Genomic DNA, 17714 nt, shown 5'->3' with positions numbered 1-17714 from the left:
GAAAAGGTGTATGAAAATAAATTTCTAAGGAGATTTTCAATATTTTCTTTTTTGTGTATTGAATATTTTGATTAGCTACGATTACAGAAAATGTACGTTCATCGTCCAATAAAAGACTTACTAACTCCATTTAACCGAGCAGTAGGCAATAGAAGTTTATGATGATCCTCATGTTAACATTATGACTGTCGCAGTTTCTACCAAATTTCAATGTGCTTATGAACATAAATAACAATTATTAACAAGATATTGAGATGCAACAGTCAAAATCTTTATTTCTTAATGATACATACAAAGCAAGTATCAGCTCAAAAATTTTCTTCATCTTCAGTCCAAATAGGAAATGAGCTCGGCGTATAATTTAATAATTTACAATTTCAAATGTTATACGTACCCATAGTAGAAGCAGAGCCATCATTATTTGATCATCACCAGGTAAGTTTCTTTCGAAACGAACGTACAAAATTCGAATGATAATCTGCAGAACAAAATTACTGTTATATAATTTAAAGTAGGAAAATTTTTCGAATAGCTGAAGGTAACAGATAAATTAAGACCCTACCCCCTTGCATTACTGCAGATATTCTGCTAGACTTTAAAGTGAGTAGACGTCCAACGAAAAAGGAAGTTATAGTTTAAAATTAAAAGTACACTAACTAACAATTTATCTAAATATGTGTAGATATACTAAATTTTTCAATACAGCAATGAACATAAGCGCATTGGCCATTTGATTACAGACAGAAATGCTACCACAGATAGCACCCTTACTGTTAGTCGTTAAAGAGTTCCATTTATCATCATATTCGACTACGACAATTACTATTAATTTGCTTCTTTTCAATTTGAATATGAGTAAAGTGTCATCGGCAAACATTTCTACCGTATGTTTTTTATTCTACAAGATCAGTCAGATATATAAATTAGGAAGAGGATCCGTAGATCCGTAGACGAGCGTTCCCTAGTAAAGACAAATTGTTTTATATAACTGTTATATAAATGCTTACATGAGTAAGCATTTGGCTTAAAATAAGCATTTTGCAAAAAATTACTAAGGGTCGGCAACGCCCAAACAGGACGATAGTTATTCGGGTCAGAAGTGATCCCGATTTAAATATGGGTGTGTTTACCATATTTCAGAAGGTCAAGAAAAACAGTCAGGTAGGTCTATTCACAAAAGCAGAAGCTACTTGACTACTTTACTAGAAATTAATCTTAGACGTCGGTGTCATCCAAGGTAGGTTTGTAACTACATAAATAGTTATAGTTAGATGTGCTTGAGTCGTGAGGAGGGGAGAGTCGAGGGAGAAAAATAACAATAATAGTAACTTAGATTAATTAATTACATTGTATAAAAATACGCAATTATTTTTATACTTTTTAGTGCATACTATATCTATTATTTTAGAATAGTGTTTTTGAAGTCGGTTGTTATTTTTGTTAATTTTTTATCTTATTTGATACATTTTTATTATTTCTCTTATATGCATTGACTTAGCAATAGTACATACTTTCTTAAATAATTTAGAGTAATTTTTCACACACTCGAGAAAAGATTAAATGATTGATGATCTCTCACTATATAGTTCATATAGCCGTTGTCTGCTATTAAATGACAAGAGACCACCAGCTGAGTTGACTGTCTTTGAAGTAATATAGAAAGAAGCAAACTCTGTTTTAATTATTTTAAATAACATACCATACATCTCATTTGGAGTATTGTTATAATTCAAATACAAATTTGAGTCTTTCCGAAACACTGCCTCTAAATTTCTCCATTCGCCTATTATTTAACGGAACAAAGAAACATTTTAATTGAAGTACATTTGTTTATTTCAATATTAAAAGAGGCTAATTGACCAAAATGGTCTGATCTAAGTTTACTAATTATTGTCTGAGAAATAGGTTTATAATTAATAAAAATATCAATACAACTTTTAGATGGGCTGGTTATTCTAGTAGTTTCTAAGAAAATATTTGATAAATTATATGATTTTGACAAAGATCTGAATCTAATACTTGTGATTATCAGCACAAGGCATAATATACTTCTAAGATTCTGATAATTTTAATAGAACTTCCTTTAATACACTCTCAAATAACTCATATAATGCATCGGAGGGTCCGTATATACATACAACAATGGCACGCTCAAGCAATAAATAGCAATATTGCTGATTAAAAATGTTTATTGATTAAAATGTTTACATCATACCTGCATATCTCTCTTCGTGAGATCGGAGAAGAAGCGTGGAGGCACTGGGTGATAGCTGAAAAAATATACAATTGAATAAAGCATACATTGACCTTTCGCATCTTTTATGATTCTGTATCTAAAGGTATGTCATGGCAGGTCATGCGTATAACAATAATGTTGGTAACGAGAATTATGACGATAAATCTTCGATGTAGCAGCGCAGTAAAGTTGGTGCAACGCGTTTTGTAAAATTGTGTTATTTAATTCACTAAATCCCATATGATTATGTAGTAAGTATAATCTTACATAATAAGCATACTGTTACAGTTAAACATAAACAAAATAATATAACATTTGAATTTGGAATCTGTCATTTTTATATGATTGTTCATTGAGTTTTCTCATTTTGGCGACAATACATTGTACAATATTTTGCAATATTAAAATAGAGTGGGGTGATAAAGAGAACCGAATCTCTGTGATTGCATTACACAAAGTAGGTGTGGAGCCAAATACAATTTTTAAAACTCTCCATACGATTGGTTAACACCAATCAGTAAATTTTTCTAATGAAAAATGTTTGTGTACAGGGCTATTAATAGGTACAATGAGACCTCCTCTGTTTGTGATAGAAAAAGTTCTGGCCGTCCACGTAGTCTTCGTATGAAAAAGTTGGTCAAAGCAGTAAGGGAAATAATTCGAAGAAATCATGTCCGAAAGCAAAATATTTAATCTCGGGAGATGAAGATAGCACCTAGAACCATGTCGCGTATTTTAAAAGATGACTTAGGACTTGCAGCCTATAAGAGACATACTGTTCATTTCTTAACAGATAATTTAAAAAAGAATAGGGTGGTAAAATCGAAAAAACTTTGTTAAAAGGCCAAATGCCGGCAACGCTCGTGAGATTCCTCACCTGAGGTGCTCACTTAAAACCAGGTGACCCCTACGCTCTCGTTCGTCCTACTTTTCAATAAAAAAATAACTTACTATGAAATGCTCTCAAAATCAGCAAAAATGCTGTTGCATGGCAAGAATCTGTCAAAATCAGGAACAGGATGGTTTCCATAGGGGCCCATTGCACTCAATTCATCTGGGGACAAATGTAATTATATTATGTAAATGTTTAATTATGCCATACTAACGAGTTGGAAACACGTTTTATGTGAATAGTAACATGCGAAAATAAATAATAGTTTTATATAACCACTTTATATAAATAAATTGTTAAATTTCAAATCAAATCAAATTCTTCATAATATGGGGGGAAATTTTTAAGTTTGCAGAATGGGAAGGTGTCGGTAGATTAGATACAAATTGAGCAACTCATTACGGGCATAAATGTCGGGTTTTGTCATAATTAGGTGGTTAGCCGATGGGCTGTTGTCGACCATACAAGTCAAATTGTGAAATATGGAGAAAATCAGGAGGAGGAGTTGCGCGCTGTTATATAGTACCTTACCATGCAGGAAAATCAGTTCAAACCATACTGGAAGAGATGTCGTGCGTTTACGGGGACTTCTGTCCAAGTAAAATTAAGGTTTACAAGTGGCATGCCCTCATAAAACAAGAGAGGGAGTCACTTGAACACGACCCACGGTCAGGAATGCCGATCGAGGTGACGGATCCGGAAATAACTAAAAAGCCAAATATATATATATATGTTTAATTTGGATTTATAATTCCCCTCCCCCCATTCCGCGAAATTAAAAACTAAAAACTTCCCCGTTGCTTGAATCTTAGATCATTTATACGTCTAGATAGACTATGACAGCTGTGAAAACGTCGAAATAAATTGAGTTTAGAACTATCCTCTATGTTGAGCAATGCACGCACATAAACACAAAATGTCATACAAATTGAGAGTGTAAGACGTAGCTTGTCACGAATACTACACTAATATTCCTCGCCTCTATCTAGACGTATAAGTTATCTAAGGTTTTTTGAATAGTTAAATAAACAATCAAATTAATTATCTTGATGTGTACATTTTGATTCTAGTACAAGAAGCAAGCCATACCTTCTATAATGTTATGTGGATTGATGTTATGTGGATTGATGTTATGTAAGATGTTCCGTATGAAATTAAAATTGGGTTGAGCTCCGCCAGGTAATTCTCTGACCAGTACTGTAACAAATTTATCAATGATAAAAAATATTTTGTACTATTAAATTAATTATGTAGTACTATTATGTTATGTAAAGTTTGTTCCAATTAAAACAATAACTGGGTTCTATTAGATATAAGCATACTTTTTTGTTTGCTAGGTTATTAACAACATTTAATTGAAACCAACCATTACATATTATATTCTTATGACACTTATGAATGTCAGTTTAAACACATTTTACCATGTACCAACAATTCGGAAAAGTTACTATAACGAGAGGAAGTGAACCCGTAGCTACTCTCTTAAACCAATATTACAGCTTCATCATTTTACAATTTTTTATGAAAATGAATTTATTATAAAAACTAAAATGATTTACCAAAGTACCCTATTTTTCAATTTAAAAAAGGAAGAGTTATTAAATGAAATTTGAGGAAAAAAAGGAAAATTGCTTAACCTATTATATTGTCCTGATGAAAGGATCGTCAAATTAAATACCTCATAACTCATATCTTATGCTAGCAATGAAAATCTCGTCAAGTGGGACGGATACTCTAAACTTTTTATACAGAACTGTTTTATCTGATATTTATATTTGCCACAATAATTGCCACTTTATACAACTCTCAACATTTATAGCAATATTGTTTCAATATAAAAAACTCGAAGTATAAGTATATCAATTTACTTATATATCCTATCCCATAGTGCAACAGCGCCTTAAGCTCTCAGGCTGCGGTGGAGCCTAACGCAGCACTTCTCTTATCAGTCGGATTCTGCGCGACTTGTTATTATAACAGCAGCTGGTAAGATAGTTTTTAGTTACATTCAGCATTTATATTTTAATTATTAAGTACAGTCTTGCATTAAACTCTTTAAGTTCTGGTCGTAAATGATAAACTCTTATTTCGATTCTAAGATATTTTAATTTAAGTTAAATTTCTATTTTTAAAAACCAAATTGCTCGCTCCCGAAATCCAACTGGCGCACCCGGTAGGATTGCTGGTTGTTGCCTCCGCGAAAGTTACGTGTGTGAAAAACTGTGAAAAGTGTTTCGCGAGCGGTGGCTATACATAGAGTTGTTGTTACTTAACATCAGTACGGCGCTCTATCAAGGCAATCCTCGAACCAAATATATTAGTTTAGATATCGCGTAAAATAATGCAAGTGAGCAGAGATGGTGCTACTATATAAGCCGGTTGGACAGTGAGAGTACTACCTTCTACTTCCTTCCCAATTTCCTTTCACATTTTTGTTGATAGAATTTTAACTCGTGTGTGCTCTTGTTTAATATTTAAGATTAAAGTGAATAGCATCTTTACTTCATTAAAGGCATAAAAGGCATTTTTATCAAAATTGATTCCTTTAGAATTCTTTTTGATGTCATTTCTAATATACTAGATACTACTACCGCTTCGGAAACAAATGGCGCTCTGAGAGAGAAGAAGCGGCGCAAAAAACTCTCCCAGTATTCTTTTTTTGCGCTCTTTTCAATAAAAATATACAATATTGTACAGTCATTTCTAACGCTATAAAATAATCACAATCTAGTCCCAGGCTGTCCGTTCATTTAAATATTCAGCTGTGGAGTAATAGGATTTACGACAGAGCCATTTTTTTAATAAAATATTTAAATTTATTTATAGATAAATAAATTTAAATGTTGGGTGGGCCTTTATTCTATAAGTGTATACATTTACTACTAGAATTAGTTACAAGCAATCCCTTATTTCTAGTGTTATAATAATGAAAATCACTATTAAGAGCAAAAAGGTGACGATTTTTGTGAACGTATATTAAATTTTCATAAATGTAGTGAAAATAAACAGTCATAACATTTATTTCTATAAATTATTTTTTGGGAGACTGTCTATAACCAAGCTGATATAGAGCACGAACAGCTCTCTTTTGCAGAGCAAACACTATATCAATGTCAGCAGCGTGACCCCATAGTAAAATACCGTACGTCTTGATGCTGTGAAAATAACTGAAGTACACCAATCTAGCGGTCGCAACATTTGTGTACTCTCTAATCTTTCTAACGGCATATGACACAGAGCAGAGTCTATCTGCTTGATGGGCAATATGTGGACCCCACTGAAGCTTTTTATCTAACGTGATACCCGTATGAAGACCGTAGTGTCCGTGTGTGTTCTACATTTTCTTATAAGTTTTTCATATGATTAGTGTTTAAACTTGGAATTTTAATTTATTTCTGGATTGAAATCTTAATTAATTAATTAAATTATTAATAAGTAACTATAACGTGCTTTTATATTTTATTTTATATAACAAAAAAAGTGAGTCAAGGTCTACGGCGGAGGCGGCAGCAGCTGTGCCTGTTTGCTCCCTTTATTTCTCATTTAATTCCTGATTATAGCGGTGAAACTAACTTACTAAGCTTATTCTTACGTAAGTGCAAAGAAGTTATCTTATGATTTCAACCGTAGAGCGGTATGAATTTTTAATGCAAATAATTACGAGTAAATTAAAAGGAAAAGCGGCAGCCCTGGACCCCAGACCTACGTTATTTTATAAGAGCTGAAAGTTAGGTAAGGTAAGAACGATGGACCATTATGGAGTTTGGGTTACAGTGGCTTTGGCAGGTAAACGGTACTAAAGGTGTGTAAAAAACCGACCTAAATACATCAAATAATAAAGTGCGATTTTTCGGTATTACCTTCAGAATATTATTAAAAATCACGTTATTCATTGCCAGACACTCAGCATCGTGGCAACCCCTTGCCAGACACCCTTAATGTTCATGAAATTAAAATTTTACTTACATCATAGTATGAAAGCTTTTTTTTATATATAATACTTGGGTAATTAGTAGATGATGTTCCCTCATTAGCCAGACACTTTTGATAGTTCCAGCAGCCCCTTGCCAGACAGACATTGTATAGTCGGAAATATAATTCGAGACCAAAAATGTAACCAATGGTGCAACACCATTGTTTACGAACAAATAATAACCTTTTCCATTGTGCGTGTTAGAATATACTAAAATATCATTTTAAAATTATAAATGTAGTCGTTATACATATAATTAAATACTGCACAACGTTTTCTTTTTGTAATTTAGCATAAAATACATCCACAAATTAAAATGTAAATTTATTGTTCAAACTTTGCTTTGACACTGGCAATAAGATAGAAGCTCTAAACATATGACTCGTCTACAGAAAAAATACGTAAATAATGTTACAAAAATCTCGGTCGTAGTGACAGGTATGAATGGTCGCCATATCGATATGTTCATTCGGTTTCATCGATCATCGTGATTGGATGTTCTCTTCTCGCTTTCCCGTTATAGTTGTTAGGTTTTCTTTATTTTGTTTTATTTTGTTGTTGTCATAACATAACGAATAACGAATTTGTCAAATTCAAATATTTTTATAAATAACTGATTAATAATTATAGGAATATGTTATTATTGTCATTATAATGCATATTGTAGGGATCCATCATCCAACATTGATATGTAGAAGAAATAGTTTCCGAGTTAAGCTAGCTTTGGCGAGCTTAAGGATTGAACAAGAAACGTCGACTACTACCTAACTGCTGCACCCTATAGGGAAGTTGGTGTACGTTTTCACCCTTAATTTCAATAGCCGTCACCCTACTATGTGTTAGGTAAACAAAATATCACCAACCGTACAACCAAGCCGAACTAAAAGCATAGGCATACCACGAGCTTGTGTATTATAATGGTCTCCTAGATTTTGGTTAGCAAGTAAATAAGCCTTTACTTAGTTGGTTTCGAGCTGTCACCTTTTTTAGAGATCGGATGGACAATGGCTGTCTTCCATATTTCTGTGACTATGTCGTTGAAGTAAGAGTGCTATGATAAACTTGTTAAAATCGCACAGGTCGAAGAAGATCAGACGCAAGAAACGCAATGTGCAACTTTTTTTTATTCAAATTTTATTTGCTAGATACAAATAATATAGTTAATTAAAAACATCCCTATCCTAAACTTTGGTTTCGCTTGTAAAATCATTTATGTTTTACTTGGCAATTTAACCATATTTGGAGAAAACGTTATTAAGTATTTTTTCCTGTACATGTAGGTAAATAGAATTTAAATGCAAACAGGCATAACAGATGTATTAGAGAGCAGTTTGTGACAATCTCACTGTTTTTAGGCCCACATGGGTTACAAAATGAAAGGTCATATTGAATATCACGCAAAATCTTACATTAACTATATTATTTTTACCGAACGGGTGATATTTTATAACATCTTTTTTCCTCATTATAATCACTTTGGTATGCAGCCTGTCTTATAGAACGAAATCGAAAAGTGAAGAATTAATACGTCAAACTTATATATACACAGAGTAGACAAAGATACATTTTTTGCCTCTTTGGTTGCGCTGTTGCCGAACCGTGCATTTTGACGTGAGAAGAGAGAAGGCAATATTAGGTTTAATTGTCAACAACTTTCTTGTTCTATTTTCATATTACACCAAGTATAACCATACTCAGTATAACAGTGGAATATAGCTGTTATAACACCTTTTTATTTGTAAGGCCGTTAATATATTCCAAATATTTTATATTGCTAATTAAGAATGAATATTAAATTAATATTATTCGAAGATAGTATGTAATATTATTTTAGCTGATGTAAACAAGTACTGAGTACTAAACAATACATGCGCAGTAGAAATAACAACTGCGCAGTGAAGGACCGCGGTAGACTTAACTAGCCATCTCACTCGCACTCACCCATATGCATACTGCCTCGCGCTCTCCAACAGCTACCCTACATGCTTGTCTGGCAAGGGGTTGGAACTATCAAAAGTGTCTGGCTAATGAGGAAACATCATCTTCTTATTACCCAAGTATTATATATTTAAAAAAAAGCTTTTATACTATGACGTAAGTAAAATTATAATTTCATGAACATTAAGGGTGTCTAAGAACGAATAACGTGATTTTTAATAATATTCTGAAGGTAATACCGAAAAATCGCACTTTATTATTTGATGTATTTAGATCGGAAATTTGCACACCTTTAGTACCGCTTACCTGCCAAGCCACTGTAACCAAAACTCCATAATGGTCCATCGTTCTTACATGTGTTGGGACCATGCGCTTACAAACCTTCAGCTTTTATAAAATAAAGCAGGTCTGGGGTCCACGGGCTCTTAGACCAAAGAAAAGTAAAGGAAGCGACTTTGATACTTATTATTATCTACATTCCTTGTCAAGACATGTCGGAGATCCCAGGGGTGACGAGTGCGTGTCGATACAATTGGAAACCCTAAAAATTAAACAAAATGAGTCATATTTAGAGTTTGGAAGTCGTATACAGGATATTAGTGCGATATTAATGTCGAAAGGTAATCAGAATAGTTGCACGACATTAAGAGAAACTAAATCTATTATTTACAATAAAACTTCGCTTACTGTTTTCATGCATAATTTACCAGAATATATGGTACGGCTTGTTCGAATTAAGACCCAGATTCATTGGAGGATGCGCTAAAATATGTCCTTAAAGAGGTTAATTTTCAGGAAAAATACAATTTGCAGAAATATGTTGCAACATCGTTCGCAAAGTACGTTATTGCCATCACGCGATAACGACTGCTTTTCATACACCAAATCCGAAACTTATTTTAACACAGCCTCCATTGCAATACAAAAATAATCTCAGGCCTCTCACAAATCAACCTCAATTTAAATTCGGCATACCTAATCAAAATGTTGTGCGCCCAAATATTATACTAAATCAGCAGAATGGATTCGGACCTCAGTTGAATCCATTTGGATACAGGCCTTCGGTTTTTTTTTAAATGAAAATAAGGGACGATACAAGCAGGACGTTCAGCTGATGGTAATTGATACGCCCTCCCCATTTCAATGCAGTGCCGCTCAGGATTCTTGAAAAACCCCAAAAATTCTGAGCGGCACTACAACTGCGCTCGTCACCTTGAGACATAAGATGTTAAGTCTCATTTGCCCAGTAATTTCACTAGGTACGGCGCCCTTCAGACCGAAACACAGTAATGCTTACACATTGCTGCTTCACGGCAAAAATAGGCACCTTTGTGGTACCCATAATCTAGCCGGCATCCTGTGCAAAGGAGCCTCCCACTGGTACAGACTCCCTCAACAATTTGGCTTTAGACCCCAGGTAGGACAGTTTGGTTACAGCCACCCTCAACCTTCATGATACCAGCCACAATAGGCTTTTTTGAACGATCGCGACGTGACCATGAGAACTGCTCCAACACTGGCAAAACCACAATAAGGATTCCCTGTAAACAAGCTTGATTTAGGTGATGATATATATACAATGCTTACAATGATAATACGTATTATAATATGACGACCGACTATGACTACGATTATACGAACATGTAGGTATTCTAGCGATGGTTGTGCAGATCAGTGCCCCGACGCACAATACTGGAAAAACGTTGATGTTCTGCAATCTATTGAAAATAATAAGGATTCAAATGATGTGCAAAATTTTCAAATAAATTCGATACCAGAAATGATAGAGCTTAATTATGACGCTAACATAAGACATCCTAATATATATGTCCCTGATATAAATGGTAAATTTATGCTACATACATGAAGCACAAGGTCTTTCATAAGCCCCGAAAAGGCGGAAGCATATTTCGCTGATGCAAAACAATATGAACCATTTACGAGTACCATTACGAGTACACATGTTCATTGTGTTCATCATGAAGTGGCTAATATTCCTCTTTTTTCGATTTTGAACGATAGTGGCTATCATAAATTTTATAAAATAACGTTGACTATTGGTATGGCGGACTGATTGGAATGGATTATTTCTCGACATAGCGCTGACATATGTTTGAAGGACAAGACACTAAAAACTAACTGCGCAAACATTCCCATAGCTTACAATACTGACCACGAACTTCTATTAGATCCACGTACGGAACATCGAGTGAGACTTCCTGTAAATCAAAAAGATGGCCTTGCAATTTTAGATTACAAGCAGTTTCGAGATGGGGTCCGAATGCCACCTGCAATAGTTAAATGCGAAAACTATTTTGCACTCACTGTCATACAGAACACCACTGACCTTCAAATGAAGCTGACCATTACAGCCCCTTTCAAGGTTACTGAATTCTATAACGAATAGTGTATCGTAAATACTACAACTGACTTGACAGACGTTTAGATTGACGCTCTATTGACAGATAACTTATCAAAATTACGACTAGAACATTTAAACCACGAGGAGCGAGACACCCTACAAAAATTGTTCATAGAATAAGACATATTTTATTGTGAAGAGTTGCCCTTGACCTTTAGAAATCAGGTAAAACACCATATTAGGACCACTAACGAAGACCCAATTTATATTAAACCATACAGACAACAACCACCAGCACAAGCTGAGGATATCAAACGTCAGGTTGAAAAACTTCTCAAGAACAACGTAATTCAGGAATCATATTCGCCATGGAGTGCCCCTGTTTATTTGGTTCCCAAAAAGGCAGATGCTTCTGGTAAGGTGAAATATAGAATAGTAATAGACTATCGCCGACTAAATGTCATAACGATTGACGATAAGTACTCACTTGACACTTCCCAACATATGCGATTTGTTTGACAAAAGGTTTCCGCTCAATTGAAATTTTTGACACTGAGAAAACAGCCTTCTCTACCCAAAACGGTCATTATGATTTTTCCTCCGAATGCCTTTTGGCCAAAAAACAGCACCGGCGACCTTCCCACGCACGATGGATAACGTGTAAAGAGAGTTGCAAGGTATACATTGCCTAGTATACCTAGACGATATACTTATATATTCAAACGGATTAATAGAGCGTATTCAAAAGTTGCGTACCGTGTTCGACTTCGTCAAACGAATTTAAAAGTTCAATTGAACAAGTCTGCATTTTTACGTTGGGAAGTGCAGTACTTTCGTATTTCAATACGAAGAAACACTGACGACCCCAAGACCATTTCAAAAGAATTATATAAAGCTAAAAACGAAATATTTTATTTACTTTGAGAATCCTGAACACAGAAAAGATTTCAGCATTATCGTTTCATTATTTATAAAGGGTATAGTTAACTTTTACGAATGTACTGGGCGCGTGGTTTATATTGAGTATGAACAGAAACAAAGAGCTATAGTGATTATATTACACGAGCGCAAAACTTGCCACCGCGGTATTACAGAAACTATCAAACGAATACGACGTACTTATTATTGGCAAAATTTGAATGAAACCGTTTCCATAATAGATACTTGCGAACACTGTAAAATTCTAAATAAGATAGAAAACCCATCAAACCGGCTTTTCAACTAACACAAATGCAGAATGCAACTTTAAATTAGTTCTAATCCTGGAACCGAGTTCAATAACGAATTATTCAGAGAACTGGCAGAATTTATATAAAATTAAACTACACATAGGCACACACCCAACAACCCGAATTCTATGGGTTTGATAGAACGGTTTCATTCCACAATAATAGAAATTTACCGATTGGTTAAATATAAAAGAGAATACACAGATGCAGCATTTGTAATGACGTATTCCGTTATGGCCTACAATAATATAATACACAGCGCCACAGACTTATCACCATTCGAAGTTGTATTTGGTCACACTGCATACCACCAATAAACACCATTAATTAATAATTAAATTCAAATTCAAATTTTTTTATTCAAAATAGGATTTAAAATCACTTATTGAACGTCAAAATCTACCACCCATTCAAAAGAGACTGCCTCAGACCTGAGAAGAATGGGCGCAAGAAACTCAGCGGGCATTTTTTTAAATATAAAATATTATGGATTACAATGTAATATCGTACAATAAACATTTATAATTAAAGAGCCTGAGGGTGTTCACTTTATTCCCAAATCTTTTAAATTTCGTAACACATTTGTTTTGTACATTTTCTGGGATCATATTTTTAGAAGCATATACATCGCCCAACAAAAGACTTCTAGAAAATTCCTCAATGTGCTTATGAACATACAAAACATTATCAAAAATGTATTGAGAAGCAACAGTCAAAATGTTTATTTCTTTAAAGACCATAAGAAAATAACTCAATCACTTCAATCAACAAAACCCAAAGGAAAACATTAAAAACAAGCGAGGTGGGGAAGCTGGACCATCGTTAGTATCAGGACAAAAGACAAGCTAAAGATAAACCTAGGTTCCAAAAAGCTGTCGTAACGGGGAAGATAGATCGCAATATTGTTCCAATAAAAATTAGAGATAAAATCACAAAAGTTCCAATTAAAAATATTAAACGTCCTCCACAGGTGGTGTCTACTCTCGGCGATATGGATAACGACGATTCAGGCCCTTTCAACCCAGCATCTCCCAAACCAGGCCCTTCAAGATCAATCAAAACTCTGGTATTCTCTCCCGATGAAGTTAGGTCAAGCTTTTATACAGAACGATTTTTAAAATTTACTGTGATATCTGAAATGTTGGATCACTTTCTGAACTCTACCAAAACAATTGATGAAAACAAGAAGATAATGAATGCACGCATAAAATTAGTTGAAAATCTTGTAAAAGATCTTACAGGCAAGGTCAATCATCAATCATTCCATCTATATGACTCTTGTATCTGGATTACTTAATCAGTTAATAGTAAACCTAAGAACCATCTATCTAAAAGTTTGTGAAATAGAAACAGCCTTAGCATTTAGTAAAGTGTCTATTTTTCACAAGTCTGTTTTAAATTCTGCTGAATTATAAAGTGAAAGAAGTGATCAAATAGTGTCACTATTTCCTCGTTGTACGCGATCGTCATCTTATTGACATTAATTTTCTCTCTGAAATAAAAACGAAGCTTTGTTGATTTTCAGGATTTTCATTCGAAAGAAACTGAAAACAATCCGGCACATCAGGAGAAAAATATAGTTAATCAGAGGCCCTTATTATAAATGGGTTAACTCCATTATTCTTAATAATTATAGTATATTTAGTATGTAACATTTCGTTAAAAGAACTTTCCAAAGTTCTCGAAAAGCTGCATTTCCGATAACATCGGTCCAAGGGGGGAGGAGTTATTTATCCTATCCTATAGTGCAAGAGCCTTAAGCTCTCACGCTGCGGTAGAGCCTAACGCAGCACTTCTCTTATCAGTCGGCCCTTCTGGGCGACTTTTTATTATAACAGTAGCTGGTAAGATAGTTTTTAGTTATATTCTGCATTTATATTTTTCAGTCTTGCATCAAACTCTGTAAGCTCGGGTCGTAAATAATCTCTTATTTCGATTCTAAGATATTAATTTTAATTTCTATTTTTAAACACCCAAATAATGCTCCTGAAATCTAACTATGTGTATTTTCTGTGTTTGTTGTAAACATAATATGATGCCACGATAACCTTGTCACTCAAAACACCGACTCGAACCACGACGGCGTCACAAACAATGACATTATTACACAATTACAGCATTATATATTATAGAAAATAAGAATACTCACCGCGGCCTTGATTAACTTCGTTATTAAGGATGGGGCCCGAGTTAGGAGGAGGATTGTCTGCACCCAGTGGTAGTGGAATTTCTCCAATATTCACTATTATATCCATTTCTTCAGGTTGAGGTATGTTAGGGATATCTATATGAAAAAAGTAATCAGAATTACATAATTTTAACTCGGCTAATTAATGCATAAAAATGTTATTTTACATTTATTGTAATGTGTGATGATGTTTTTTCAGTCAAATTATGATAAACATGATGATATGATAAAAATGGATATACTGCAATACACGTTTCGGATTGGAAGAAATCGTACTATCGTTGGTCTTATTTTTTTGTTCCAACATTGTTGTAACTAAGTGATCTTTTAAATTTGATTTTATAGAAGTAATTTGGGTTGCATATTATAAACGATTCTTCTAAGGTATAATTACAGAGCTAAACCTGTACCGGTGTTTCAACTTGAGGGCCTGTATTAGTGATCAATTGACATCATATTGGTGTTGTCAGTTGACTGTCTATATTTTATATTTTAAAAGAATGTAGCAACAAAATTGAGAGTTAAATAAATCATGCTATTATATAAAATCAACCAAATATAAAAATTTATATAAATTAAAATAATAAATATATTGGTAACACTAACAGAAATAATATATTTTTTTTAATATTTCCTTAAGTATGGGAAGTATTCCCACTAACTAAAAATACTACGTGTCGTTATGTTAGTTAATAAGGTAGCAAGGAAGCTGGGTTACGAGCGTCCTGGGCGCGAGTTTAAGAATTGTGAATTGTATTAAAATATGTCAATTTGCTATTGTAGTATTTTCTTTGATTAACGCGAGTGTTACACATTTAAATAAAACACTTTTAAAGGATTAAAAAGGGGGTCTCCCCCTGAAAACGAGATCAGAAAAGGTCTTGAACGTCGGGTTAACTAAACTAAAATGTAACTTTTACGCAAACATCTAATGTAAAACCGTTACAATTACACGCGTTTTATTCCTTTAAAAATTTGCTATTGTCATAAAAAAAACATTCTACCTATTTAAATAAAGTACTGTTTATTTTATTAAAACGTGAGGCAAGGAGATAAAAACATTAAAATGATCTCATTTAAATACTTGCAAAAGTGTTTCATTCACCCGCAACCAACAATAAAATCTATTTTATCTACACCTATGCTTCAACTATTAAAGATTCTAAAACAGTTAGCTTATAACCATTTTATCATACAAACGAGAGATGTAATGAAATTCAGTACAATATTATGTCATGCGTTTTTATAATAACACTATTTTGGATGTTGTTATGGTTACTAGGACTAACTTTCTTAATATTAGCATTAAGCTAACTGTTTCAGAACCCACGTTCGTGTTTTAATACCCCTTATAACACAACAGTTGCATAATAATATTACACACTAGTGCTTAATAGTTACCTGCCTACAAAGTTAACTTAGTACCTAACTACAAATTATATGAGAGTATCCGACCATTTTCAATTTAACCACTTAATACAGTTTTTTGCAACAACAAAGAGGTTTATTGCCGCTCCAAATCCAAATCCAGTTATATCATAATAAACTTTTATTATGATATCATAAGAATCTCAACTTAGCTCATTTGTATCATAATAAACTTTTATTGTGATATCATTAGGATCTCAACTTAGCTCATTTGTATCATAATAAACTATTATTGTGATATCATTAGGATCTCAACTTAGCTCATTTGTATCAAAATAAACTATTATTGTGATATCATTAGGATCTCAACTTAGCTCATTTGTATCATAATAAACTATTATTGTGATATCATTAGGATCTCAACTTAGCTCATTTGTATCAAAATAAACTATTATTGTGATATCATTAGGATCTCAACTTAGCTCATTTGTATTATAATAAACTTTTATTGTGATATCATTAGGATCTCAACTTAGCTCATTTGTATCATAATAAACTATTATTGTGATATCATTAGGATCTCAACTTAGCTCATTTGTATCATAATAAACTATTATTGTGATATCATTAGGATCTCAACTTAGCTCATTTGTATCATAATAAACTATTATTGTGATATCATTAGGATCTCAACTTAGCTCATTTGTATCAAAATAAACTATTATTGTGATATCATTAGGATCTCAACTTAGCTCATTTGTATCATAATAAACTATTATTGTGATATCATTAGGATCTCAACTTAGCTCATTTGTATCATAATAAACTATTATTGTGATATCATTAGGATCTCAACTTAGCTCATTTGTATCAAAATAAACTATTATTGTGATATCATTAGGATCTCAACTTAGCTCATTTGTATCATAATAAACTATTATTGTGATGTCATTAGGATCTCAACTTAGCTCATATGTATCATAATATACTATTATAGTGATACCATTAGGATCTCAACTTAGCACATTTGTATCATAATAAACTATTATTGTGATATCATTAGGATCTCAACTTAGCACATTTGTATTATAATAAACTATTATTGTGATATCATTAGGATCTCAACTTAGCTCATTTGTATCATAATAAACTATTATTGTGATATCATTATGATCTCAACTTAGCTCATATGTATCATAATATACTATTATAGTGATACCATTAGGATCTCAACTTAGCACATTTGTATCATAATAAACTATTATTGTGATATCATTAGGATCTCAACTTAGCACATATGTATCATAATATACTATTATTGTGATATCATTAGGATCTCAACTTAGCTCATTTGTATCATAATAAACTATTATTGTGATATCATTATGATCTCAACTTAGCTCATATGTATCATAATATACTATTATAGTGATACCATTAGGATCTCAACTTAGCACATTTGTATCATAATAAACTATTATTGTGATATCATTAGGATCTCAACTTAGCTCATTTGTATCATAATAAA

The 17714-nt window shown here is 33.1% G+C and overlaps 2 protein-coding genes across 4 annotated transcripts in view; both read right to left on the bottom strand.

Moving 5' to 3' along the window:
* Positions 1-17714, bottom strand: part of LOC126978499 (chaoptin) — a 310992-nt gene that overhangs the window by 88005 nt on the left and 205273 nt on the right. The window lies entirely within an intron of this gene.
* The window catches only part of LOC126978496 (uncharacterized), a 52173-nt gene that overhangs the window by 20793 nt on the left and 13666 nt on the right, over positions 1-17714 (bottom strand). For 2 of the 3 annotated variants that reach the window (XM_050827329.1, XM_050827328.1), the window contains exons 11-16: positions 14780-14914; positions 9506-9580; positions 4218-4322; positions 3188-3290; positions 2216-2270; positions 395-478 (exon numbers count right to left, since the gene is read on the bottom strand). In XM_050827329.1, the coding sequence (XP_050683286.1) occupies positions 395-478; positions 2216-2270; positions 3188-3290; positions 4218-4322; positions 9506-9580; positions 14780-14914 (557 nt within the window). Of the gene's footprint in view, positions 1-394; positions 479-2215; positions 2271-3187; positions 3291-4217; positions 4326-9505; positions 9581-14779; positions 14915-17714 lie in introns of all 3 variants that reach the window. The other variant, XM_050827331.1, reaches the window with a different exon arrangement.

The sequence above is a fragment of the Leptidea sinapis genome, chromosome Z (assembly GCF_905404315.1).
Source record: "Leptidea sinapis chromosome Z, ilLepSina1.1, whole genome shotgun sequence".
NCBI classification, from domain to species: Eukaryota; Metazoa; Arthropoda; class Insecta; order Lepidoptera; family Pieridae; genus Leptidea; species Leptidea sinapis.
Note: the sequence above shows the minus strand (reverse complement) of the source record. Positions and strands in the feature narration are given on the sequence as shown.